Raw genomic sequence first — 27990 nt, 5'->3', positions numbered from 1 at the left:
TATCGCCGTTTTAAGCTCACTTTTAAAATCACCGATCAATGTAAACACCACCATTTGGTTATGCTTTGAAATGTATATGTATTTTCTATCGATTGCACTTGGAACGGCATAAAATAAAGTGGAGCGCAGTCGTGAAGATATGCGGAGATCGGGTGACTACCTGGCGGCTCGTTATACAGTGAGACCGGGGGAGGTGTTACAGAGAAACGGACCATAATGGGGGCGGGGACAGTCGAGATCCACTGAGATCCGAGATCCACTGAGATCCGTGTCGGTGAGTACGTAATGCAGGAGATCACTGCGACGTCAGGTAAGTGACGCCGCGCTACAAAACAAAACTGCGAGACCGGCCGAGCCGGCGGATTGCACAGTGGGCCCCGGTGCCGCCGCGGCTGTGTGGGAAAAGTCTCCCGTCCTCCCCCGCGCTCGATCGCACGATGAAGAGAGGCCGCCGCCAGCTGGGCACCTAGCTACGCTCTACGATGCGCCGGAGCTCGTATATCGCTCCGGCCGTGAGGGAACGAAACGCGCGACCACCGACCGAGCCATCCGTCGCCGCGACTCAGTCCGCCTCTCACCGACGTCAGTGGGCGTACCGGTGACATCACCACACGTCATACTCAGCCCAGCCGCGTCGGAGCCGCCCCCCGTCACAGAGGCCAGAAACAGACACACACACTCGACACGGGACCACGGAGACGGCAGCGCAGCGCGCACCCCGCCCTCGACACAGCGCACACGGAGAGAAGCTTTGGCCACGAGGTTTGAACCTGGCCGCCGTCGCCCTGTCGGACTCGTCCTGGCGGCTCGGCGCCGGCGGCGGAGAGCGGCCGGAGTGTCCGCTGGGCGCGGCCGGCGGCACACCGCAGGGGCTCGTCCCGGCCACTCCGCGGCACTCAGCGCCCACAGGAGTGACCGGGAGCGCCCGGCGAGTCGCGCGCGCCGCCTACAGCACGTCCAGCACGTTCTTGCGGGCGACGAGGCCGACGCGCTCGTTGCGCGCGCAGAGCAGCCAGTCCTTGTCGACGACGCCGACCACGCTCATGGCGTCGTGCCGGTTGTAGGATAGGTAGCTGCGGTCCGAGGCGTGGTAGTGCGCCAGAGAGCGCACCCTGTCGGAACAGAGGTCAACAGGGGTCAGTAGAGGACAATAGGAGTCAGTCCGAGGCGTGGTAGTGCGCCAGAGAGAGCACCCTGTCCGAACAGAGGTCAACGGGGGTCAGTAGAGGACAATAGGAGTCAGTCCGAGGCGTGGTAGTGCGCCAGAGAGCGCACCCTGTCCGAACAGAGGTCAACAGGAGTCAGTAGAGGACAATAGGAGTCAGTCCGAGGCGTGGTAGTGCGCCAGAGAGCGCACCCTGTCCGAACAGAGGTCAACAGGGGTCAGTAGAGGACAATAGGAGTCAGTCCGAGGCGTGGTAGTGCGCCAGAGAGCGCACCCTGTCCGAACAGAGGTCAACAGGAGTCAGTAGAGGACAATAGGAGTCAGTCCGAGGCGTGGTAGTGCGCCAGAGAGCGCACCCTGTCCGAACAGAGGTCAACGGGGGTCAGTAGAGGACAATAGAGGTCAACATACGCTAAAAATGTTGACGAAAGTTAAAAGAGGATCATCAGTTGTCAACAGAAGGCAATCACAGGTCAAAGTAAAGCAACAGAGGTCCACAGAAGCCAGCAGAGGTCAGCAGACTCTGCGAAGGTCAGTGAGGTGTGCAGAAGTCAGGTAACTTAGCGAAGCCTTGGGCAGAAAGGTCGTCGAACTGGTACTGGTCGCAGGGTTCAGCCGACACTGTCAGGGGTCACACGGTCCCCTGGACTTGACTTTACTGCATGGCTCTGTGGCAATGAACGGTGCTGACCTACGAGCTCAAATATCTGCTCCGTGCTGATATCCTTGCTGGTAACTAGTATATTACCGCACTATCGCCAAACAACCACGGGGAACTTGCTTTAAAACGAGGCATCGATTTATTACTGCCTGTTTCAATCCTTAGCACGCTCCATCAGATAATGACAAAGACGTGTTGTTTACGTTTAGTGGAATCCTCTCCAGATGAGCTCACCAATCTCACTTCATGAACAGTTTTCGATAATGATTAGCCCAATGACTCGTATGATGAACGTTTAAAAGAAGTTCCTTAAACTACGTGCTACATAGTCCACCATAGCCTGTCGAGTGAGGACAGATCCATAACATAACTGACAGTGGACAATGGGGTATGGCCTATCAGAAAAAAAGTTATCGATCTTCACTTGATGTAAATAAAACAGCAAATTTTGCAATATGGTGTGCTAGAAACGACTTTATTTGCATTGTAAAGTAGGCCTTTCGTTAGTAAGATATTCAGATATTTCATGTCATTAATGATTGCTTCTGCTTTGATTTTACAAGGACAAAATATTATCTGGCTGCTGGCGGTCTCGGCTCTGAGCCAGACCGACCATATTTTGACAGTGGTTTCAATACGATTACGTGCCTCTGTAAAGTTGTTGAAGCTACCTTTAAAACTACAATCCTGGACGTCGGTATTCAGACGCACTAGAGTGCGAAGCAAAATGCAAATACCGGAGTTCATCCAATCTGGGAGGATTAAACCGCCCAGCGCCACAAACTGGTCTAACTTTAGACGGGAAAACTAACTTCCTCATGTCCCATCGGCTGATATTGCTATTACGTTTGTTATTTTGGGCGCTTCTCAACTCATGGATTAGGATTGTGATTGAATTAAAAAAATATAATACGAGGCACCGCAGGCAAAGATAATATTTAAGGATTGAAAAGCGTATATCTGGCATCTCTCACCCTGTTCAGATGTGGAGGACGTGAAATGATTTTTGCTGTAGTGTTTTATAAATCATCAAAGCATTTTGATATGGATAGAGACAACAAACAATATTTTCTCATGCGTAATAATGTAAATCGCATACCTACGAATTACGCAGCATTATTTAGAAATGCCATATGACCAGTAAAACGCCTTTTGGGCGAAGAACGAGCGAGCGAGATAGTGAGCCCTGCACGTGCGGAAGGGCGAGAGGATGCTTCCAACGGGCTTACGCAAAGCACCCTTCTAACTGGTCGCTAGCGGTGTGCCAAATTTGAACGCAATCGGCCCAGCCGTTCCTGAGATCTGGAAGCGGCATTCTGCACGTGCGCACGTGCAAACGGGGTCCAAAATGACTTTTGCACGGCACCCTACTAACTGGTCCCCAACCGTGTACCAAATTTGAGCGCAATCGGGCCAGCCGTTCTCGAGATCTGGAAACGCCCCCTGCACGTGCGCACGTGCAGTAGCACCCTAACCGCAACACATGGGAATGCATTGCCTGGTGGGTGCCTACCTGTATGCCAAGTTTCAGCGAAATCGCCCCAGTAATTACCGAGTTACTGGAATGGGAACAAATTTGGCACCTCTTATTGTTGTATTTTGCACGTGCACTGGGGGTGACCCACATGCATCGAGGGTATCCTATTTTGGGTAGAAGGGATGCTGCTACCCTACAAAAATTACCGCAAGTCAATCGCCCAAGCGGTTGCTTAGATATGAGCCTCTCAAAATCACTACTTTTGCAAAACAGCTTGAACACCCTTGACTTTTCACGTGGCACGTGCCACGACGGTCACTGAGATGTATCAAAAGTAGTCAATTACGGGGTAGAAGAGATGGGGTACCCGACAAAAAAGACCGCAGGCCAATCGGTCCAGCGCGGCGGTTGCTGAGATATAGGCCTCTCAAAAGCGTTACAGGCCGGGCCGGGCCGGGCCGCTCATACTGAGATTTTTCCGTTATATTGAAAAGACTCACTTCGCTCGCTGCGCTCGCTCGCTCGTAATTACGGAGCGAGCGAAGCGAGCGTAGTCTTTCCTTAGATTAACGGAAATTTCTGAGTATGAGCGGCCGGCCGGCCGTGCGGACGCTTTTGCGAGGCTTATATCTCAGCAACCACTTGACCGATTTACATGCGGTAATTTTTGTAGGGTAGCTTCATTCCTTCTACCAAGTATTGGACTATTCCCGATGCATGTGGGTGACCCCTTATGCACGTGCAACGTGCAAAACGAAGAGGTGTCAGTTTTGTAATTGTTGCAATATATCGGTAACTACTTGGCCGATTGCGCTGAAAGTTAGCATGTAGGTAGGCACCCACTAGGCACTGCATATTCATGTGCCAGAGTTGGGGTGCTGCTGCACGTGCGCACGTGCAGGGGTCGTTTCCAGATCTCGAGAACGGCTGGACCGATTGCGCTCAAATTTGGTACACAGTTAGGGACCGGTTAGTAGGATGCCGTGCGCAAGTCAGTTGGGACCCATTTTGCACGTGCGCACGTGCAGGGTGCCGCTTCCAGATCTCGAGAACGGCTGGGCCGATTGTGCCCAAATTTGGCACATCGCTAGAGACCGGTTAGTAGGGTGCCGTGCACAAGTCAGTTGGAGGTACCCCCTCGCAATTTTGCACGTGCAAGGCCCACCCTCTCGCTCGCTCCGTTAGTCGCCCCAAAAGGCGTTATATTGGTAGGTATGTTCACTCGTACGCTTGTGTCCTCTGCAGATTTCACAATTTACATTGACATATCATGTGACTCATGTCACTGCTGGGAAAGCTGATGTGCTTAGCGGTCACTTGCCAGCTCATTTAATTACCAAGTTTGCTAATTGAGTTTATTACGGAGCGAGCGAAGCGAGCGGAGTCTTTCCTTAGATTAACGGAAATTTCTGAGTATGAGCGGCTGGCCGGCCGGCCGGCCGTGCGGACGCTTTTGCGAGGCTTATATCTCAGCAACCACTTGACCGATTTACATGCGGTAATTTTTGTAGGGTAGCATCATTCCTTCTACCAAGTATCAAGGGCGGCGCCACCGTGGGGGCAGTGGGGGCAGACTGCCCCCACTGGCAGGAGGCCGTGGGGGCAAGACTATGTTTTTGCCCCCACAAAATTTGGCTGATGTATGGGAACAGAAGACCGGTGCAACATTCATTATAGGCGGTTATAATAGTACGCCTGTTTTGACGGTCCTCGTATCAAGTGCGTCAGCAGAACGTTCGTTCTCGGACGGTCTGTCGCATATCTCCTACTCCCACTCATTCTCCTGCTCATTTTCATTCACCAAAAGGCTGCCCTCGAGCTTGATCTCGAGGAGATTGAGAAGCAGTTTATCAAAAGTCGGCCAGAGAAGAGATCACCCTCTTTTGGGAACCCTTAGACTGAGACTGAGCTCAGAGAGGTATGACAAAATGTGATAGGTATGTAGGTACCGGGTGGCCCAGAAAAAACGTTCCCAATTTTAAATCAATATTTCTCAGAAAGTGATAAAGATACAACCTTGAAACTTCCAATAGTCAATGCGGCATATATTTTCAGTAAATGGTATGATATTTATGTTATTCGGTTGATTACTTTTTAAACGGTTCGTGTTTCTAGCATGCCATGTAAAAATCACTTTTTTTGCTCAGATGTTTACTAAAAATGTCAGTGAACGGGCCACTTCCATCTCGGCACCACGGCCTGCAGCCATGACTGCTACTGGCACTATAGTCTCATTGATGGTTCAGGCCTCAGGGTGACACATTCCCTCTAGCATTTATCCTTATTCGGTCGTTTTACTATTTGATCTTGAAAGGAGGGCGATCAGCTGTAACCCATGCACCGTGTCACTCCTTTTGCTCGAAACAGAACTTGTGTTGAAACGAATGGCATCCATTAACACAATTTTGGCTTAGTATTTGGATATTTAGTACATAAGTGGGACAAAAATATTAAAAATAACAACACACGTGCTGGTATCATTCACGTATTCTATTTTTTCTATTTTTTCCTAACATGGTACGTCTAAGCCAATCATTACTACCGTTCAACAACGGCAAAAAAAGCAAAAATGTCTTACTTAATCCAACATAAGATTGCTGGCTTGAAAATGATAGTACAGTGTTATAATTTGGCATACCAATGCGCAAAGAAGTGACGCAAACTTGATGAAAATTTTGGCTCGTTATTTGCACTAGAATTTGAGATATAGGCCTCCAAAGTTCGGAACGTTTTTTTTGGGCCACCCGGTATATCCCGGGTTATCTGGAATTGTATGTGGGTCGCCCTTATGGAGCTTATTCTCGTACCTATATCAATCGTATGTGAGAGAATCGCACATATATACGTACTACGGGGAAAAGGAGAAATAGGTACTGACCATAGTTTTGAGGAACACACCATTTTACATCTCAACGAACAACATAACGTTTTCACAGGTTTGTGTCTCGCAATCTAGTTTTATAGTTTTATTTCGGCCGGGTCCGGGGGTAATCCTAACCACCGCAGCCCGGGGTAGCCCTCCCCCCCGTTTAACTCTGTTAATAAGGCAGCTACGGAAACAAAAATGGTACCAAACGAAAAGTATCTATGAGAAGATTCTAAAGCACCTAAACTTTTTGACCTTAGGTCAGTTTTCAAGGTCAGAATTCAAGGTCAAAGGCAAAAACCGGCATTTATGTAGTGGTCTCAAAGTACGTGTTCCAGAGGACGGCATGGTGCATAAAATCGGCTAAAAGGGATGTTGAACAAAAGAAGAGAATCCGTGGATTCCGATGATGTGCATAACATTCGAATGCAAGGTCACGATCATGCTCAAAATTGACCACAAACTTTGCACTTTTTCTTATATCTTGTATACTAAATTCCGAGATGTTTTGATATGTTTTCAAGCTTAGCGGACCCCTATTTGTGCTTTAGCTTACGATACAAGGCTGCTACAAGGTCAAAGTCACAAGAGAGTACCTATCCTTGCTAGAGGCTATTTCACTATTCAAGTCAGGCATAATAATTAAGACATGTTTTGCCATACTGAGGCTCTAAATGAATGCTTACAGCAAAATGGATGCCAGAGGCCCAGAATCGTGATCAGCAGCTACGAAATCATCACAAATGACCTTCCATGTGTAAAAAATCAACCAAATGTCATTCGAGGTCACATGAGGTCAACATAAAACTTGACCTTTTCCAAACAATATATATGTCATTCGACGCGTCTCGACAAGGCTAATGCGAAGGTACCACTGCCGTAGCTCCAGGACCATTTTTGTTGAAGTTATTTGCGAAAAAAAAAGAAACTAAACCCCAGCTCGGGGTCGTTGCCCTGACCTCTGACCTCAGGTCACCAAAGTTACTTAAGTATTTTTTTTCTAGGTCAAATGCTACACAACCGTGCTCGTTATTTGTCTTTATCTCTAAAACTCAATTTTTGGCAGCTGGTTGAAGTTCACGTCTGTGACGCCGAAGTTTGCCGTGCAGGAGCCTAAAAAATCGGCCCTGAGACATTATCAAGGAGGCTAGGTTCAAATTTTTTGCTTCAAAAGATGTCAAATTAATGGGGGATAAGGTACAGCAAGTTTCGTCTTTCTATCCCTAAGCGTTCGTGAGGTATCGCAAATATTCGCCAGGGGGAGGCGAAAAACGCCCCCCCCCCTTCCGGGCCCGCGAGGGTTAATGGTTAAACTCAATACGCCTATGCATGAAACCTGAAACCAAAATAATTTTGAATGACAACATCTAGGGACAAGGTGCTCATGGATTTTGCAGATCGGCGTTATCAGACAACAGTCGGGTCAGTCTCAAGCTTGCCCCCACTGGCGAAAATTCGTGGCGCCGCCACTGCCAAGTATTGGACTATTCCCGATGCATGTGGGTGACCCCTTATGCACGTGCCACGTGCAAAACGAAGAGGTGTCAGTTTTGTAATTGTTGCAATATCTCGGTAACTACTTGGCCGATTGCGCTGAAAGTTGGCATGTAGGTAGGCATCTACTAGGCACTGCATATCCATGTGCCAGAGTTGGGGTGCTGCTGCACGTGCGCACGTGCAGGGGTCGTTTCCAGATCTCGAGAACGGCTGGACCGATGGCGCTCAAATTTGGTACACGGTTAGGGACCAGTTAGTAGGGTGCCGTGCACAAGTCAGTTGGGATCCATTTTGCACGTGCGCACGTGCAGGGTACCGCTTCCAGATCTCGAGAACGGCTGGGCCGATTGTGCTCAAATTTGGCACATCGCTAGAGACCGGTTAGTAGGGTGCCGTGCACAAGTCAGTTGGAGGTATCCCCTCGAAATTTCGCACGTGCAAGGCTCACCCTCTCGCTCGCTCCGTTAGTCGCCCCAAAAGGCGTTATACTGGTAGATTATCATTAGACTTCAAGACTGTGTATAATTTAATGCGCTTTCTATTTTAGGTGTTTGGCATAGTGGTATAATTGGCAGTTCTCCCGAAAACACACGAGACGTTCGTCGTAAACAAGGCACAATGTTCGACTGGTTGACCCGTTGCTCCGGCTGACTGACCTTTTCGTTGGCTGTTTTCCGTCGGCGGGCGACGAGTCGTGTTCGACGGCTGCCCGCTGTCGCTGCCGCTGCCGGGCGCCGGCCGACGAGGCGCGGCTCGAGCCCTTTGCGCGGTTCTCCTCGTCCTTCTCCTGCTTGGGGCTGAGCAGGCGCGCCGAGGCGGGCCCGCCGGCTCCGGCCGAGGGCTCACACCGACCCAGACGCCGCCTCAGCGTCCCGCTGGCGTCTCCACCGGCCGCAGACGACGGTTTGGGGATCTGGGACGGCCTCCTGGGGACGGGGCCGTCAGCGGCGGCGGTCCGCCCGGCGGACACCGGCCGAGGGATGCGCGACTCGCGCTTTGACGACGGCGTCTGGCCCTTGGCCATCTTCTCCCATTGCTGCTGCAGCTTGTGGAACTTGTCCTTGTTGGTGCGTGGAGTCGGTAGCCCGGACTTCGGCGCGGGGGCGGCCTCGGCGCCGGCCCGCAGTCGGCTGGCCGCCGCCGGCTTCCGTTTGGGCTCGCTGCTCGGCGGGGGCGTCTTGGCGGCGGGCGGCGGCGGCGTCCGCGGCTTCGGCTTCTCTCCCTCCATCTCCACGTCTTCGTCCTCTTCCTCCTCCTCGTCCACCTCGTTCAGCTCGTTGTCGTCGTCGTAGTCGTCTCGATCGTTATCGTTGTCGTTGGCCACGCTCTCCGACAGAATCGCGTCCAGCGCCTGCAGCAGCTTGGAGCTCAGATCCAGACCGCTCCACCGTTTTTTGTCTGTTCGCGTCTCCTGGCCGCCGTCCACAGCGTCCACCGTGCTGCGCGGTCGTCCGAGCCGCGGCCTGCGGCGCGCTCCGCCCTCCGCGCGGCTCCAGCTGCCGGCCAGACCCTCCAGCCGGCGGCCCAGCCTGCCCAGGCTCTGGTACAGCATGCGGCTCTCGAACAGCAGGTCGATGCGGAACGAGAGCTGCGCCAGCCGCTGCAGCTGTAGGAGCAGCGTGTCGTACTCGGCGCGCGCCGCGCAGTTGGCGTGGTAAAGCAGCGCCTCGGGCGAGTAGTGTTTGCGCACCACCGACTCCCGGGTGCGCAGATAGGAGAACCACGAGTCCAGCGACTGGGTGCTGTCGGGGTACAGACGGGACCGTCAGACACCACCACCGACTCCCGGGTGCGCAGATAGGAGAACCATGAGTCCAGCTACTGGGTGCTGTCGGGGAACAGACGGAACCGTCAGACACCGGCTCCTGGGAGCCGGCGAGGGTGGGATGGGTGGCTAGTTTGTGCTATAAGACCTGCGACTGGGTGCTGTCGGGGAACAGACGGAAGCGTCATACACCGGCTCCTGGGAGCCGGCGAGGGTGGGATGGGTGGCTAGTTTGTGCTACAAGACCTTTTCTCTGGCTACAGTTAGGTGCTGGTTACTATGCTTTTGAAAGTCGCTTACAAGGCGACTGTGGGCGCTGGTTTGTCTCATGGTCCTATTTAATAAGTAGTTAGACTAACAAGCTGACATAAAATTAGTTTTCAAGCGGAAAAATGTTTAAACAATGGTCATTTTAGTGTCGTTCAGGCGTCGTGAGTTTTCCAGCATACCAGCACACGTGCTGTCAGACAGAACCCCGGCCCGGCTTGGGGCTAATTTTGCTGGGAGTCGAGGGCGGCTCTCATTGCGTGACGATAATAAAACTATATGGTGATACGATGTCACCGAAACCAGCCGAAGGAGATCGTTAACCGATGCTAACTGAAAGCCAGGCTCGAAAAAGCATCGCTAGTGTACGGCGAACGGCATAGTGCATTTGTCGGGCACACTAGTGTTATGATGCTAGCCGTGTGCGTGTAGACGGTGTGATTACGAGCGAGCGAGCGCAGCGAGCGAAGCGAAGTCTTTTCAATATAACGGAAAAATCTCAGTACAGTATGAGCGGCCCGGCCCGGCCCGGCCCGGCCCGGCCTGTAACGCTTTTGAGAGGCTTATATCTCAGCAACCGCTGGACCGATTGGCCTGTGGTCTTTTTTGCTGGGTAGCCCCATCCCTTCTACCCCGTAATTGACTACTTTTGATACACCTCATTGACCGTCGTGGCACGTGCCACGTGAAAACTCAAGGGTGTTCAAGCTGTTTTGCAAAAGTAGTGATTTTGAGAGGCTCATATCTCAGCAGCCGCTTGGGCGATTGACTTGCGGTAATTTTTGTAGGGTAGCATCATCCCTTCTACCAAAAACAGGATACTCTCGATGCATGTGGGTCACCCCCAGTGCACGTGCAAAATACAACAATAAGAGGTGTCAAATTTGTTCCCATTTTAATAACTCGGTAATTACTGGGGCGATTTCGCTGAAACTTGGCATACAGGTAGGCACCCACCAGGCAATGCATTCCCATGTGTTGCGGTTAAGGTGCTACTGCACGTGCGCACGTGCAGGGGGCGCTTCCAGATCTCGAGAACGGCTGGGCCGATTGCGCTCAAATTTGGTACACGGTTGGAGACCAGTTAGTAGGGTGCCGTGCAAAAGTCAGTTTGGACCCCGTTTGCACGTGCGCACGTGCAGAATGCCGCTTCCAGATCTCAAGAACGGCTGGGCCGATTGCGTTCAAATTTGGCACACGGCTATCGACCGGTTTGAAGGGTGTTTTGCGCAAGTCCGTTGGAAGTACCCTCTCGCCCTTCCGCACGTGCAGGGCTCACTATCTCGCTCGCTCGTTCTTCGCCCAAAAGGCGTTTTACTGGTAATAATATTGTCATTGAAAAGGTCACCTCTGCATAACACGGGTTCATAGACAGACAGTGGCTTTAGGCCCACAGGCTCTCGAGCTATAATGTAATGTTAAAATATTATAACTAACAACAGTGTCTGAGAATACCACAGTCAATCTGTCCCTGCCCTTTACTGATTCAGAACGACCTAGTTTTGACCTTAGCCGTTTCGAGTAGTTCGAGCTCCTGTTATAGCCCACTACCGCGATTTTAATCGTCTTCGTGTCACATATGATTTTAATTCCAACTCGTACTCAAAATTAACTTCCGGAAGGCTAATTACCTCGGAACAAAGCACTGCACCAAAATAATCCTTACGCAAGCACTGTAATAATCGGATCAGTTCTATGTTGTGACATAAACATAAAGTTTTATGCTTGCCTATCCGACCACACGATTTCGGAATGATTGCACTTGGATCCTCGAACGGGAAAACGAAAGCAACACGCCCATTTTCACCCATAGACTTTTGTGCCATCTTATTTTCCGAGCATGGAACGAATGATACCAAGCCAGCTTGAGCTCGAGCATTATCCAGCTTAAGCGATTTCCAAGCGACGCATTGATATAAACGTGATCCATCCGACAACAAGGTTAAACTTTCAACTTTTAAAATTGTCCGTTGCAGCATAGTTGTATTCTACGCATAGTTTTATTGTCCTACGCATAGTTTTCCGATTGATGGGTATGTGTGTCCTTGCATCTTGAAAACTTGCCCGTTTAGTGAGTTTTGCTCCTATTTCTGTTAAAAGCATCGTAATGTTATAATGGTCCTGCTACTTGTGTTTTGTACCATTAAACCGTTCCAAAACTCCAATATTTTCAAACTCTCATTAAGATTTGATAAATGATATACAGCCACCAACTGTTTTGAAAACATCGGATCACGCTGCAGTTGCACCGTGGAAACAGGGGCTGTTATTTGATCGCAGATATTCGGCTGCGCGTTTTTTGCTTTTTCCGCGGCGTTTGCGTTGTCATTGTCGGCGGCCGGAGTGCGGGCGTTTCTTTTTATACATTTGCTTTAATTTCTCAGCTCATTTTTTCTTTTTCTTTTCAAGCCTTCGGTCCGGCGATGCTAGGTACCGCATTGCCACTCCGTGTAAACAGGAATCGGGCCTATGCGACCGCCCTGCCGTGAAAGTGAACGTATTCCGTGTTCACATCGCCTCTCGATTAGATTCGACTGGTGCACGAGCCGCTCTGTCTACCTGACTAAGTATCGGCGTCGCTTTACAACTGGTCTCGCTGGTAATCAGGAGATAGGAGAGCCGTTACCGCCGGCTGTTCGGACAGCTATGACAGCACTGACACGTGGGTCGATCGTATTGAAGCGGCCCCGCTCGGTGTCGCGCGCCATGATTGAATGGCACACGCGGCAGAGGATCCCAGGGGTGTGTGAGAGGCACTGGAGCGCGCTGGCCCGGCGAGGACAGTTGCACAGCGTGGCACCGACTGCAGTGATGACATGCGACTATCGAAGAAGGTTGCTAGCTGATGGGTTTCGTTATTGTTCCTGGCATCCATAGGTCAATGGAGTGTTGCATCGAGAAGCATGCCATTGACATTATGTTCACTGAATCAGGAAATATTCCGAAACGGCCGATAAATATTTTCGGAAAATGTAACGGCGCGGGGTGAGTTCAGGGCTCAGGAAACTTACTTCAGCAGACCGAATATGAATGCATTGAATTTGAGAACTCCTTCGGAGAGCCCCTCCTCGTTGTTTAACTTCATCACTAGATCTTGCAGAGCCTGCGGGCACGTTCCTGGAAACCAATGCCAAGTTAGTGTCACAACATCGGGCGATGGTCGAGGCGGAATATTATTCGCAAGAACGTCTAAACAAATCTACCGCGGATAAAAACCTGTTGATGTAAAGTTGATGCTAAAAACATTCTTTTATTTTATGAATACATTATCCACTGTCATTTAGACAAAATGGTCTTCCACATTTCATTGTTGCGCTAGCTAGCTTATCAATCACATCGGCACTCACCGAGGGAAGTGACGGACTCGACGAGTCGCCAGCCGCTGTTGGGCACCTCTCCGAAGGCCGTGTCGAGTGAGGTGACCAGGCCGTGGCTGAGGATGGAGTAGAGCGCTGGGCAGAGCCGGTCCAGCACCAGGTACCCGCCGGCCGGCCGCACGCTACTGTCGCCCACTGCGGCACGGACGGAGGGGAGGGCATGATAGGGACATTCTCCTTCTCATTCACACCTGTTGTGGCCTCGTGTAATTCCTTTTTGGTTCACCAATCATCGCAACATGAAATACACCTGTAATAACAGGCCTCTCTCAGTTGATATAATTAGTGTCCGGTTCATAAATTGGCAATGTTAGCCTTTCCTTGCAAAATAAAAAAATAAGAATACAAATCGAGTAAAATCATTGTTCCGTGTGGAAGTAGACTGCCCGCTGCCCTAATGTATTTTGCTCTTGTATCGGCCGCTGTCCCTATTATCGGTTCTTACCTGAGTCATCCTGTTTGTTTGAGGAAGAGTCGGACTGGAAGTACGCCACGATCTCGTTCACAGCCTCGATAAGAGGCTTCAGGAGACCTGGCGAGACACATTCATCCCGTTGACTATCTTACGATGGTATGGCGGTGTGTACATCGACTACAAAGCAATTGCCTTTTGCTTGAAGACATTAAAACCGCAATTAAATGGAACGAAGAGCTACAATGGTTTGTATAGCATGTATGTATATTGTATGATAATCGAATCTTTCTATGGTGAATCTATGTCAGGGCTACCTTTCTTTATTTTCAAATGAAAATTTACTCAACACAGACATGCATCGTACCTTTAAAGCTCTCTTTTTCGACGATGATGACCCGTTTGGGATGCGAAGGTGATGGCGTGCGTGCCTTGACCACGCACTCGGACCGCTCTCCGAACACGAGCCGCATCTTGGCGTCCTGCCCGTCACCTGTTGAAGGCTCCTGCTCGATCTCCTGGTGGCTATCGGAGAAGCTGACCCGCTTTGAGCGGCTGGCTTCGCCCGAGTCGCTGAGGCGCGCCGACGTGCCGGCGGCGGACATCCTCTCCAGCTCTCTGGCGCTGCTGGCGGCGAACGTGGCCGCTCCGTGCAGCCACTGCTGCAGCGGCTCCTGCAGCGAGAGCCGCTTATCGGCCGCGCAGGCGCCGCAGCGCGCCGCGCCGCCGCGCCGCAGGATGCCGCGCCGCTGTGAGTCGGTGAGGGGCGCCGCGTCCGTGTGAGGACAGACGGTGTGCCGGCGCGCCGCCGCCTCCGAGGCGGATGCGCACTGCCCGCCGTGCAGCCGACCGGCCGAGCTGGCCGTGCCGGCCTCCGACGAGCCATAGCCGAGCTCGTCGACCACCTGCTGGAACTGACGCGGCAGCAGCAGCCGCAGCGAACCCCAGTCGCGGATGTGTGACAGGTTGGCTCGCCGCAGAGTCTCGGCGTCGCTGCAAGAGTACGGCCGGCGCGTCTTGCGGCGTACGGCCGCGTCGGTGCGGGTGGGTGCCGAGGGAGGAGGCGTGGGACAGAGGTGCACAGACGCCTGGATCGGACACTGCTCCAGGAACTGCAGGTTCGGCATTGAGTAGTGTGGGTAGCAGACGTAGAGTGAGGTGCGTCCTCCGCTGGACGGGGATGTCCTCTCGGCAGCGCCGGCCAATGAGACGGACGTCTGGATCGAGTGGTCCACCCGCTGAGGAACCAGCCGCACGCCGTCTCGCCGACTCGCCCTGATCCGGCCCGACGAGTCGCTGGACGATGAGTCTATCTTGCCGGCGGCGGGGGCGGTCCGGGGCGGGCGGTACGGCGCCGTGGGCACCGGGTCGAGCAGCGAGAGTCGGGCCGGCGGCCGCTCGCCGCCCGCCTCCGACTCCGACTCGCTCTTCATGGGGCAGTCGGAGCAGCTGTCGCTGTGGCCGGTCAGCAGCTCGCTGGAGGACTGACCGCCGCTGGAGCCGCACTCGGGCCGCTGGCGCAGGAACAGCCGCACCAGCGATGAGCTGGCCTCGCGCTGGTTGACGTCGTACACGAGCACCGAGCCGGACATGGGCGCGTTCATCAGCGCGTCCGGCATGCTCTTGGACTGGACGTCGGCGGCGGCTGCGGGCCGCGCGCGCTGCTCCGACCAGGTGGTCAGCGGGCCCTCCGAGTGGTGGCACATCCGACAGCGGCCAGAGGCCGGCACATTGTCCACGGCAGACGGCTCACGACCTGGCGTCAAACATCAACGGCGCCGTAATTGGTCGTGCTTTGATTCTGCATTATTGAACAACAGACGCATTCTTTTTACACCCTTCATTGATTGATTGCTATTGAGCTATGCAAGTAACAGTCGGGTGCTAACTACCTACGTGTAATCTCATCAACTGTGGGTAAACCGGCCGTGATAGCTGTGATAGCCATGGGAGCTTATGAGGCAAGAGAGAATGTGTAAAATGAATTTTAAAACATGGAACTTATCACTTCCAACAAGAGTGTTCATACCCTTGAAGCTTGCAAAATAAATGAGTTTGCTATGCCGATGGGTTATGAGCTAGCTCTTATAAATCTGTCTATTACGGGGGCAATGACATCATTACGTTAGCATGTCACAGGATAATAGCGTGCCATCAATGAGGTCATATCGTTACAGCCTTCCCTGCTCCCAGAATACTTCCCCGTCCCCATCGAGCTCGTCATTATCCCAAATGACTCACGAATCCCCAACACCAGACATGTCAACAAGCGAATATCTGAATAGCGACTACGCTCTATATTTGTGGAAACTGAACGGCCCACTCTACCCTTTTCCCGGCGAGATCAGAAAACTCACGGTGGTCCATGCCGCTGCCCGTCATGCTGGCCTCGAACGCGATCGTGTAGTTGTTCATGTTGGTGCGGCAGGAGCGCGCGATTGTCTCTGGCTCATACGATGAGCAGTCGAGGGAGTCCATCGAGATGGTGTTGAACACGGGCTGCTCACGAGTCGAGGAGAACAACGGCGACGAGTGCTCCTTCTCGTCCTGAAAAGATCCCGTCAAAATAGATAAGCGGTCTTGTGCTATGTTCATAGGCGGCGGAACGGGGAGGGCACCGGGGCACCGTGCCCCCCTTTGATTTTGGCATTTTAACATTAGCCCTATGGGCGTTGCATGGAAAGAAGGGGACCAAAAGTCGGCAGTGCCCCCCCCCCCCCCGCCCTTAATTGAGGGTGTTCCGCCGCTACTGGCTGTGTTGTGGGTAAAGCAAGCTTGATTTTGATGGAAATTTGTCTGCTATGTGAAAGTAGATTAACTCCTGTGTTCGACACAAAATATTCGGCTGAATTTGTAATTCTGACTGTGATGTAATTGAAGCATGTAGATGAAGCATCCAAGAACACTTATCAAGGTTTGTCAGCTTCCAGCAAGCTTTATTAATTGTTATATAACACTCTGCCGGCACGTTGGATTGTCATTCCTTTGGGACCGCGTCGGTGACTCGCCACGGCGCTGCGGGTAATCTGCCGCCTGACAGATTCGGGGTAGGCTGTTCCGCACGACATTTGAGCCAGACGGCGCAGTGGATATTCCAGGGATTTGCCGAGGATTTTCGATGCGGAAGATTTGCCCTCCATATTGCGATCGCAAAGCTCTTGCAATCTTATTGCAAGAGCCCAAAATCATTATTCGCCAAGATATTGAATAAACATTATCATGTCTTATTCGACGAAGTGTCGAGGCTGGTGAGCTACAACAGTACCAATCTTGGATTGGTTCCTATCCACATACCCGCATTAGGGAATTTAGTTTCACCAATACCGATATATCTGCCATTTGATTTTATCCTCTCTTGGTCTGCTATTCGATTTCATGTGATTTATAGTAAGTCGACTTTTCCAACCGTACAATTTTCACCTCATTCATATCAGAATATTGCGATCCCCGCAGGATGAATAGGCCGAAAAGCGGCGGCGCCGCCGGTCGCACCTCCTCGTAGAGTTCCTCCTGATCTCCGTATCCGGATATTTCCAGTATGCGGTTGATGTCGCCGCGGTAGTATTCCTCCATGTCTACCTCTGCCAGCGTGGCGTCCACATGATAGGAGAGCTCGCTGTAGAGCGGGTCGGCCAGTGGCTCACAGGCCGGCTCGCCCCCTTTGGCGCCGAAAGGCGCAGACGCCCGAGCCGGCCCGCGGCCGTAGCTGAAACGGAGGGGGAGCGCACGGGGTCACAACCGCGGCGGACACATTAGAGAGGAATACACGGGGTCACATGCACACAGTCACATCGGTGGATACAACAGTGAGGAGCAAACTGGTTCAGCATTGTGGAGAGCACACGGGTTCACAATAGCGGCATGCACACGAAGTCAGAATAGTCGAGGGTGTACTCATAACAGCGGGGAACATATGGTTACAACAGCGGGGAAGACAACAGTGCTGAGCACGCAGTATCAACTCTGTCAGTCGCTTACTGCAGTGCACTGCCCAGTGCAAAGAGATGCTGGCCGCGTTGCTACACCACGGCGCTGCATCTCTGTCCCATTCCCATCTCCCCCCTACCGCCGCTGCCTGGTGTTGGGGTCACCGTACACGGAGGTAGTAAGAACAGCACCGACCGCGTGATTGCCTCCCGATCGGGAACTCCCGAGAGCCACTAATGGCCACGGACCCCAGACGAGCCGCGTGGCTAATCGGGAACCAATCAGACCCACCGCGATTGCCGCCGGGAAAATAATCACTAATTGACAGTAACCATAATTGGTATGCGTCGGAATGATTATACCTAGGGCTGTGTGGTTCTCTGAAAAAGCTGATAAAAGTTCATTTCTCTCCATAGAACGGCCATAGAACAGTGTTTTGCTTGTGGCTGGTTGCATTAGAGTGACGGTACAGAAAAAAGGCGTGCCCAATGTGAATAAGGTTGCACGAGCTCGTACATCAATGTTACTGATACTGACCAATTTCATTCCAAAGCATGAGTTTAATATTTGCAAACAAATTTCATCCTAAGCTGTTGATATTTAAACAACTGCGCCTTTCCAATAAACTAAACCATTATCTATCCAATCAAATACTGCCACATATAAACACAATTTCCTGCTTACATGTAAAGGGCAAGGCACCATATGTAAAGGGCGCCGACCTTTGGCAGATGGCTGCCGCCGCCGTGACGTCACTCCCCGCCCGGCTGACGTCACAGCCGGTCAGCCGGGGACCCGGATACGAAGTCTATCGGTGACGCCGTGCCGAATATTGAACAATATTCAGTCGGGGTCAAACGGCTCCCGGCGAGGATCAGGCGCTAATCCGCCGCCGCCGGCACAAGATATATGAGGGCATGATTCTCACGTGGCTTAGTGGGCCACGTGCATGGAATGGATTAATTCCGGGCCATCCCTGAGGCGCGCCGCGACTAATGTGGCGCTTAGACCGACCTGCCACCGACCTGCCACTCAGCAGTGCTGAATAATGCGCATAATAGATTTGCCATGAAGTTGATGCACCATTATTCTCTGCATATTTGGTGTCATAGTTTGTGATTTTTCTCGCATTTTGCGATAAGGCTACCGATGCTTCGAAAGCATGGCTTATGTGACCCTCATTTGATAACGCAAGAAAAATAGAAGCCAGAGAGAAAGTGTGGAGAGACAAAGAGAGAAAGGAAGGAAGGAAGGAGAATAGGAAGGGAGGGAGAGGCAAAGACGTTATACAATGTTTATAATAATGAAGGTTCTCACCTCTCACACTGACTATTAATGGTCAGTATTGGTTATGACATAGATTGTTATCTATGGTTATGATAATCACACCTTGTTAAGCGAAAGTAATTCCTTTCTCTGGCGGCACTGGGCAGTAGCAGAAAACATTAAATATAGGAACTAAGTTGTCATGCCCGCAGCAAATGAAGACGATATAGCAACGGTTTGCGACAGTGATAAATGAACTTGTACTTTTGATAAACATTTAAACGCTAATGAAACTAATGGGAATTTCGTTTCCAATGCCCCACGATAGAAAGTAATTAAAAAAGTCAATCGTTAGTCTTGCTAATTTAACGATTACAATGCTTCAGCATTATTACGGAGCGAGCGAAGCGAGCGGAGTCTTTCCTTAGATTAACGGAAATTTCTGAGTATGAGCGGCCGGCCGGCCGGCCGTGCGGACGCTTTTGCGAGGCTTATATCTCAGCAACCACTTGACCGATTTACATGCGGTAATTTTTGTAGGGTAGCTTCATTCCTTCTACTAAGTATTGGACTATTCCTGATGCATGTGGGTGACCCCTTACGCACGTGCCACGTGCAAAACGAAGAGGTGTCAGTTTTGTAATTGTTGCAATATCTCGGTAACTACTTGGCCGATTGCGCTGAAAGTTGGCATATAGGTAGGCACCCACTAGGCACTGCATATCCATGTGCCAGAGTTGGTGTGCTGCTGCACGTGCGCACGTGCAGGGGTCGTTTCCAGATCTCGAGAACGGCTCGACCGAATGCGCTCAAATTTGGTACACAGTTAGGGACCGGTTAGTAGGGTGCCGTGCACAAGTCAGTTGGGACCCATTTTGCACGTGCGCACGTGCAGGGTGCCGCTTCCAGATCTCGAGAACGGCTGGGCCGATTGTGCCCAAATTTGGCACATCGCTAGAGACCGGTTAGTAGGGTGCCGTGCACAAGTCAGTTGGAGGTACCCCTCGCAATTTCGCACGTGCAAGGCCCACCCTCTCGCCCGCTCCGTTAGTCGCCCCAAAAGGCGTTATACTGGTTACATTTTCCCGTCAAAAGCATCGTCAATCATGTGACGATACTTATAAGTGAGTTAACCGGGTGCGGGTTAGACGGCCCATGGGTTAGACCAGCGGGCAAAGATGAGCGGTCTATCTTCCATTGAGCTAATGAGCAGGAAAGCCGTGCGATCTTGGATGGATGACACAATAAATGTTTTGCGTTTGTGCACTGTGACTTTTTATACATAACATGTAATTATGTAACTCAATATACTCAGTAAACTTATATCAATAACAGCAATCAGTAGCACGATCAGTAAATAATGCATCAATTAGCTACCCACTTTTTCCCATCGACTAAATATGGGGGTGTTTAACTTTAGCAGCGTGCCTTTTTGGCTGCTGACATGCATTGCATGATTTAATGTTGTTCTGACAAATCAGTTATCACTAGGAAATGATAATGAACTCTCCCTTGCCGCGTTATGAGACGGGCAGGCAGCTACTGCTCTGCTCTAGCCAGTGTAAGATTGCATGCTGGGTATAGTATACCAAACGGATATTTGAAGTGACATGTTGAGCAAACGTCTAAGGCTAGTCAGAAAGCGAGCACTTCGAAGACTTTGTCCCGCCCGATACCCTGATATGCCTTACCTGAAGCCTTGCAAATATGTCTGCTGTATAATATACTCGTATACTAAATTATCTGTGAATTCCTGTGAGGACATCGCTTGATATAATTTCATATACGCGTATTATTTGAGTACACGTAACACGATATTGAGGGCTGTATGTACAATGAAAACCTCATTTCAGCGACCTTGCTTGCATGAAAATGCAAGTTGAACGATTAATGCGACCGAACAAGCTAATGCGATGCAGAATTTGAAAATATTATCCCTGTGCTATAGCGAAAAACTAACGATTATTCGAAACACTTAAATATACGTGTTAAGTACTAAGTAGGCATAGCAATCAAACATCTTTTTAGCTATGGACACGTGTGTTTGTTTTCATAATCATTTTGTTGGATGGTTGTTATAAGCATAGGTATCTGAATGCATGCATGCATGCTTGTGTGCCTGTTTTTAGGTATGTATGTACATACACACAATACACATGCTAGTGTGCAGGGTGGGCTTATAAAGTGTGTCACTTTTCAGTAGTAATTTCTCTAACGTGGTAAAAGATACGAAGAAGAAACTTCCACAACTTAAAAAAAAAATTCGTTTGCCAAATTATACGATACCCATTTTATGGAAAATTTCCTATCGAACTGTTGTTGCCATCATCATTCCAAAAAATGGGATATGTGCGTCTCTCTTTTATTTGAGCACGCGCTCGAAGTGGGCACCTCCACGCTCAAGGCACATCTGAAAGCGCTCCAGGAAGCTGGAGTCCTCTCTCGCCGTGTCTCTCGCCACTGCACACGGCCCGAGAGACGCTGCAGCTGCTCTAAGAGCTCTTCGGTCGCCGCGTGATCTTCAAGGGAAGTGAAAAGCAGTGAGCTCCTAACAATCCTGCCCTTAACCCGCTGGACTACTGGTTTTGGGGAGCCTGCAAGTACAGCGTCTACCGCAACAAGCCCAGAAGTCTGGAGGAGCTGCGTCTCAGCGTCGAGTAGTACGTACGTGAAGTGCCAGCTGCCACGCGGAGAGGGTGGGTGTCAGCTTCCTGGAGCGCGTTCAGATGTGCCTTGAGCGTGGAGGTGCCCACTTCGAGCACATGCGGAAATAAAAAAGGAGACGCACAGATCCCATTTTTTTCATGATGATGCCAACATCAGTTCGATCGAAACTTGTTCATAAAATGGGTATCATATAATTTGTCAAACGATTTTCTTCAAGCTGTGAAAGTTTCTTCTTTGTATCTTTTACCACTTTTGAGAAATTAGTGCTGAAAAGTGACACACTTTTTTGGCCCACCCTGTATGTATGCTTATGTGCACCTATGTATGCAATCGTGCATGCATGCATGTACTCTTCCATTGGATATGTAGATAACCAAGTGCTCCCGCACAGCAACGGCAAAACACAAACGCTTGCTTGTATTGCAGCCTTCGCTTGCCCTTGCAGCAGTGTTTAGTAACTGGTATGAGACTTTTATGGCGTGGCACTTCGCCTGTTTTCTCAGTATGTAAACAAAGTTTGTCTCCGCCTGTTCATGTCATTGTAATCGAGAACGAATTCCAAACAAAAAACTTCAGTGAGTTTGGACTAAAAGTGTTGATTGGCTAGTTGTCTAGCTGATCGTCTGCTCCCTATTAGACTTAGGTAAAATGCGGAATGCGGAAGGTCGTCAGTTAATAAGAGAGGTAGATCCTTCAGCAAAACGAGGCTGGTTTGCTTCAATTTAGAGATGCTACAACTCTCTTTCTTATCAGCTTCAAGTTGACATAGGGGGGCCACATTTTACCTCAAGAGCACTGAGCAGCTCATGACCTCACGGGCTCGGTAAATTAGCCCTGAAAATTCGTTATCACCGAACAGTCTGACGCTACCGATGCGTAAAAGCGACTGAGATCGACTTGTAGGAAAGGACTCAATACGATTATGGTAGGACAGACCATCCAGCAGTGCAGTCACCGGTATACATAGGGGCACGCTCCTACTGGAACTGTCCTTATCGATTGCCCTGGTATATTGGCTCGTAGTCAGGAGCATAATGTTTGTTCCAACCATAGACCTCTGTATACAGAGGTCTATGTTCCTACATATGGCTATCATCATCGAAACCCTTTTTCCTTTGTTCGATGCTGACCTTCTTGTCTACCACGCCGAAAAAATGACAACCACGCCGAAAAAATGACAACCACGCTTCCCAGTAGCCTTCACAGGCCAGGGCTATTCGCTATTTCTTTGTGTCACCCCATTTCAGCCATGAACAGACAGTTGCAGCATTAAAGTAAACCTGCTGACCAGTACGTCCGCAGGTCACAGCAGATCACACCTGCACCAGTAGCGCCAGAGACGGTCCAGAGTGCACACCAGTGCCACCTCGAGTCGATGGGAGGAGGTTTGATGCCAGCCCCGACCACCAGGGGTACCAGAGGAAGCGAACCGTTTCATGATCAGAAGTCAGAACCGCTCGATTTATTTCGGTGTGTCTTCGTCTGTGACTGCTTAACAACTTTTAATACCAATCATCATAAGAGTCTCTTTTTAAGAATACATTATAAGTCCCTCTGGTTTCTCCTCTCCTTCATCCGATTCTCCCTAGTGTTGGACCTTAACCCTACCCCTAGCTGGACGGTCAACGGAAACCAAGAACTTTAGAAGGAAAAGGACAAAATATTTCAGAGTAAACAAACCCCCGCCTCGGCGGCTGTTATATCTTGACTCGATGGTTGCAGGGGTTATGAGACAGTCAGCCAAGGGGGTGCGACAAATGGTCTGCTACTGGCATTGGCCAATGACCATACCACCGTCCCAACCCAACAGTCATCTCAACGCTACCCATTATCTGTCATCGCGTGACCCAGCTAAGCATGCCCAACAGAGACCAACCCAACAAAACAAAGCAAAGCAAGTCTCTCTCTATCTCTCTTCCACCACACCGGTCCAGCCCCAGCCTGCGGCCTGACTCACCCGCAGAGCCACTCGTAGTCTACATCTCCAAGAAAGTCTGTCTCGTTGATGGAGCGGTCGCTGTAGCCCGAGACGTCTGGCTGGCACCAGCTGTCCTGACTGCGCTGGCCCGAGGACGGCGCGACGGTGACCTTCTGAAGTGGAGGCTGGCTGGCGTTGTTGTTGTATACCGCCTCGGTCATTACACTGAAAATGAGAAGGGAGAGATTCGTTGAGAAGTTGTGCGGGGTACGGCATGTCGCGACTCGAGAGGCCGGGTCTGGTTCTGCTCGTATGGCACTGAAACAGTGGTGAACTAGTAACCCATGAAAAAGGAGAAAGCAAAAAGGACAGTTGCGATAAATTCGTCCCGGCTGTTGGGTTTGTCCCCGTCCGCTTTATCAGCGTGCCCCGGTGGCCGCCGCCCGAGTGTATCTGCTCATAGATGGCGCTGGTAGTCGAGACCTGAGTGGGTAGACTGCACCGCACAGCTCGGAAACTTTAGCGAGTGGACACGAGGGGAACAGCGTATTAGGGCAAACCGCCTTCGCGGTCTAACGATAAAGGAAACTGGGGGAACAAATTGCAACCCAGGACCGACGCTGAGAAGGGTATCTGGAGGATGTAACGAAACATGTGAAAGGCCTTGTTGGTTTGATTTGCGATTCATTGGAAAACATGTCACATGGACAACTTTGTAAAGGTGTTTGGTGATTGCCCGTACGAGTGTCAACGTGCTGGTCGGGAAAAAACATTCTTAACCCTCGCCCGTATAGGGGGGGGGGGCGGGGTCCAACGGACCCCTCCCCTCGGTTTTTCGCGAATAACTCGCGTAAAAAGCGGCCGATCGCGACGAAACTTTCAGTACCCTCGAGTTGATCAATTTACACCTACCCTGAAAATTTCATGACCCTGACCCAAATGACCTTTGACCTGTGACCTACTTTTCGAGACCATGTTTGGCGGGAATCGCGATTCGGCGTATGTCGGCTCGCATTGGCGGCGCGTTTGCAGTCTTTTCGTGGTTTCAAGCGTTCAAACATCTGAAATGATGTTGGTCCCATGCATTAGGGTGGGTGTCAAGGTCACCTGAAGGTCAGGTCAGGTCATTGACCTTTGATGACCTCGGTTCACTTTTTCGAGTTTTACATGTTTCTAGGCCAGTTTTTGGAGCTGAATTCGAATTTCACAACCATATGAATGTTAACGAAGTAGTTTTGGTGCCTTCGTAACATGTTACGAAGCTGTCAGAGGCGGTTGACACCTACTACGAATACCCGGCAGGACCCCTACAGGCTGACCTGACCTGACCTGACCCTACCTGGCCTAAATGCATGAAGACATTATCTGTGATCAAAACTAACATTATATTCGTGATCAGCACCCCGAAAAACCTCATAGCAGCCACACTTTACGACATTCTAACAGGTCCCGATTTTTCCGACTTTTGGGTCATTGACCTGACCTGGAAGGTCAACCAATGACCTAGGACCTTAAAATTGGGTATCATCGGCTTCCTCTCGTCACGGGCAGCACGCTCGTTTTTTCCGCGAAGCTCTAGCTCGATCAGGGGCGAAACGGCAAAGGGGTTCGCGGCTGGAAAAACACCAATACGGGCGAGGGTTAACCCGCGCCCCGTTGGGCTCTGCCGAGCAACGCGCCCTGTTGGGGGGGGGGGGCAGAATGCCCCCCCCCCCTAAGATCTCGAGAACCACGTAACCTAGCGACAAGCGGCAAACGGTGTTGGATAGCCCTATCAGCGAACTACCTTGTGACCCAATTTGATTGACCTAGGTCAAACCGACGACGTCACAGGTCAGGTCAAAGGTCGAATTTTCACCGTTTACAGGCATTTCAAGAAATGCGTTGTAAAATCGAGTAAAATGCATTTCATTGAAAATCATCGATGGGGAAATGTTCTTCAAACACATATTTTGCTATTTGAGGTCACTGATACCAGGTCAGGTCACAGAGGTCAGGTCACTGGGGGGTCACAATATGAAAGTGTCGTGTAATACATGTTTTATGGTCCATTTTACATGACAAATGCGATTATGTGGGTCAGGCAGCCTTTCGGGCCAGCTTAGGTCACATTTTGGTCAGGTCAGGTCAAGGTCAGGTCAAGGTCAGGTCAGGTCAAAATAGGTCAAATTTCAAAGTTGATATTTTTGCATAAAATGAGTATCGATTCAATGCAGCTCGTCACGGGGAGTTAAATGGTGGTCTTTGTTTTGTCCTACGTGGTCTAGAATCGCAAAAAATTGAGTTCAAAAATTTGACGTCATCATTTTTGAACAGTTTTTTCGCTATAACTTGGCCAAAAAACGAGATATCGATCTAAAATTTGGTATGTATATAGAAGAGCGCAGGAAATATCACAAATATTCCGTTTTTTTTTCGAAATTCGGATTTTTTTTTGATTTTTTTTAGTTTTTCTTTTAAAAAATCAATTTTTTGAATTTTTGGGGTCAAAAACCCAAAATTTTGAAAATCCGAGATAGCAGTTTTGTAGCGCCACTTTTTGTCTACTAGCCCATATAAAGAACTTTGAAATTGCTTGGTAACTGTAGATTTGGTGAGCGTTTCAAGATTGCATGTTTTTTGCCCATTTTTGCTCGAACATGACCTCAGTTTGACCTCAATAACTCCTGACCTAAGGTGACCTAAGACTTGAAATTTGGTGTGAAGGTGTCAAATTGATGCCCGGGAAGGTACTTAAAATTTGGCGGCGCTGCGCGCCGCCGTTTTCTTGTTATTCAGGAAAAACCACAGGGGGGGCCAAATTGCCCCCCCCCCCCAACGGGGCGAGGGTTAAAACGTTTCACCGTAAATATCATAGTTCTCGAAGGCTATATCTCAGCATTTTTATATCCCGAAATAATGAAAGGCCCTGGTAAGTACATACCACATGATTGAAGAACAAAGCCCACATTCCTCGTTGTTTTGGCCAATAGCACAGGCTGTGTGACCAACTGTAAGCTCTTGTGAGATCAAATCGTTGTCTAGACTCAGAGTAGATCGATTTCTACTTGATGATCGCTATTTATAGTCACCGTGATGATCGCCATCAGTTGTGTGCTAAGCAGTTACGTTCATAAAGTTACCCACTGCTCGATGCCTGTAGCAACGACAATATAAGTGACGGGCGACGAGTCTTCAGGGTTCTAAAGTCAGATGCTTAGACATCGTCGGCGTTCACTGATACGAGTTAACCGGGCTAAGTTACGCAGAGTAGCAATGACGTATGTGCTATTTTCAGCTCGTATGACAATCAGCTTCCTGGTTCCGAGGCGCTCCGGTCAATGGTGAATGGCGGAGTTGGCCATCCTCCATTAACCGCCAGCCATCGCATCATTGAAATTCCAGTTAGGTAATGGCCGCACTCGTATTAGAGCAGTCATGCGCCATTAACTGTGGCACAAAGACGCCTCAACTCAATAAAGGGATAAGGTAGGTGAATGGTGTAGGCGAACAAATAGCTCAGGCAAACATTTTTGCGGTATAATTATTAATTATGGATGAATGAAAGAGTGTCATCACAGATTAGCCAAAGCAGTGGAAATAACTTTGTTTTGAATGCGCTTTGCATCCGCTCAATACCAGTCCTGCTTTTGAACTTTGTCAACTAGATAATCTAGATTGTCTACATAGATAGAGCTTCACCGAAAAACAATTATCTAAATAATCCGCATAGCGAACACAGCGACTGCCCTCTAGTCCGTGCCTTCCGACATATTCGCTTGATTACTCAGAAACTTGGCACTGGGCGTGCCATTGCAGGCATCACGGCATTGACGTCACCTTATTCTGAAGGTCAAACATTGCTGCACCGTGCCGCCAACAGCTCTTAATAGCTCCAAGCCACGAGAGGAGCAATCGATAATCCGCCTTTGACTTGTGTATTTATGCATATTTACAGAATTTATGCAGAGTTGACGGAATTTCTTCAGTGCTTAGTCACAAACATATCGAGCTTTTTGTCACATTAAACTTAGCATTTGCATAAGCTATGCGGCATGGTGACAATTACCCCGAGGAACGCTTGACAAACATAATACCGTTTACCGCTGGAGGCACCCGCCATTCTGCATCGTCTCATGGGCCGAAGATCAATGAATGACCGCAAGCCACAGTGGTAATGGATCCGATAACGTAATCGATCACGTATATGCTATAAACCAGTGTTAGCCACCTTCTGCTGCCAAGACACACACTGGTAATGAATTTAGCGCCCCACAATGTATCGTCATAATATATTTAGACCGGACCCGCCTATAGAACCCGCCCTTCCTAGTCAATGAACTGAGGAACGGTGACGTCACAACGCATGTGCGTGCGTAGGCGACAAAGACGACATTTTCTTAAAAGAATGCTGTTCAAACGTTATAAAAACTCACGGGATGTGGCAAAGACTGCATTGTGCCACCAACTTGCATATTTTACCACCAAAGCTACCATCACCAACGTCTTCAGCCTTTGCATACACCCAAACAAAACAGAGACCCTTACGGAAGCGTCTACTGCACACATAAGACTTCTTAGGGGGATAAGATTACTACCAGATGGAAAGTACAGCATTGTTGTGTTTCTGCGGGCCACTCACCGTTCTGCAGAGCTGCGCTGGTGCACCGGGGCGCGTGTCGGCTCGGCGGGCGGGTCGGGTCACAGAGCGGTCTCGGCCGCCATGCCGCCGGTGGTGCGCGCAGT

General features: G+C 50.2%; 1 protein-coding gene across 1 annotated transcript; it reads right to left on the bottom strand.

The window, feature by feature from the left end:
• Positions 1-7: 7 nt before the first annotated feature.
• On the bottom strand, positions 8-27989 carry LOC122367268. Its single transcript, XM_043340226.1, has 10 exons — positions 27887-27989; positions 23305-23490; positions 16980-17193; positions 15845-16034; positions 13855-15243; positions 13521-13607; positions 13046-13210; positions 12710-12815; positions 8323-9408; positions 8-1112 (listed from the first exon to the last, which is right to left on the bottom strand). The coding sequence occupies exons 2-10, from the start codon at positions 23484-23486 to the stop codon at positions 947-949; spliced, it is 3585 nt and encodes a 1194-aa protein (XP_043196161.1). The 5' UTR covers positions 23487-23490; positions 27887-27989; the 3' UTR covers positions 8-946.
• Between the last annotated feature and the right edge of the window lies 1 nt (position 27990).

This window comes from Amphibalanus amphitrite, unplaced genomic scaffold (assembly GCF_019059575.1).
Source record: "Amphibalanus amphitrite isolate SeventyFive unplaced genomic scaffold, NRLGWU_Aamphi_draft 000031F_arrow, whole genome shotgun sequence".
NCBI lineage: Eukaryota > Metazoa > Arthropoda > Thecostraca > Balanomorpha > Balanidae > Amphibalanus > Amphibalanus amphitrite.
Note: the sequence above shows the minus strand (reverse complement) of the source record. Positions and strands in the feature narration are given on the sequence as shown.

Excerpts from the sequence above, each read along its gene's own strand:
- LOC122367268 (XM_043340226.1), bottom strand. The coding sequence starts at position 23,486 with ATGACCGAGGCGGTATACAACAACAACGCCAGCCAGCCTCCACTTCAG. Across the intron at positions 17,194-23,304 it reads GACTACGAGTGGCTCTGCGG|CTACGGCCGCGGGCCGGCTC; the intron begins GTGAGTCAGGCC and ends CCTCCGTTTCAG. Across the intron at positions 9,409-12,709 it reads TTCATATTCGGTCTGCTGAA|CACCCAGTCGCTGGACTCGT; the intron begins GTAAGTTTCCTG and ends GTACCCCGACAG.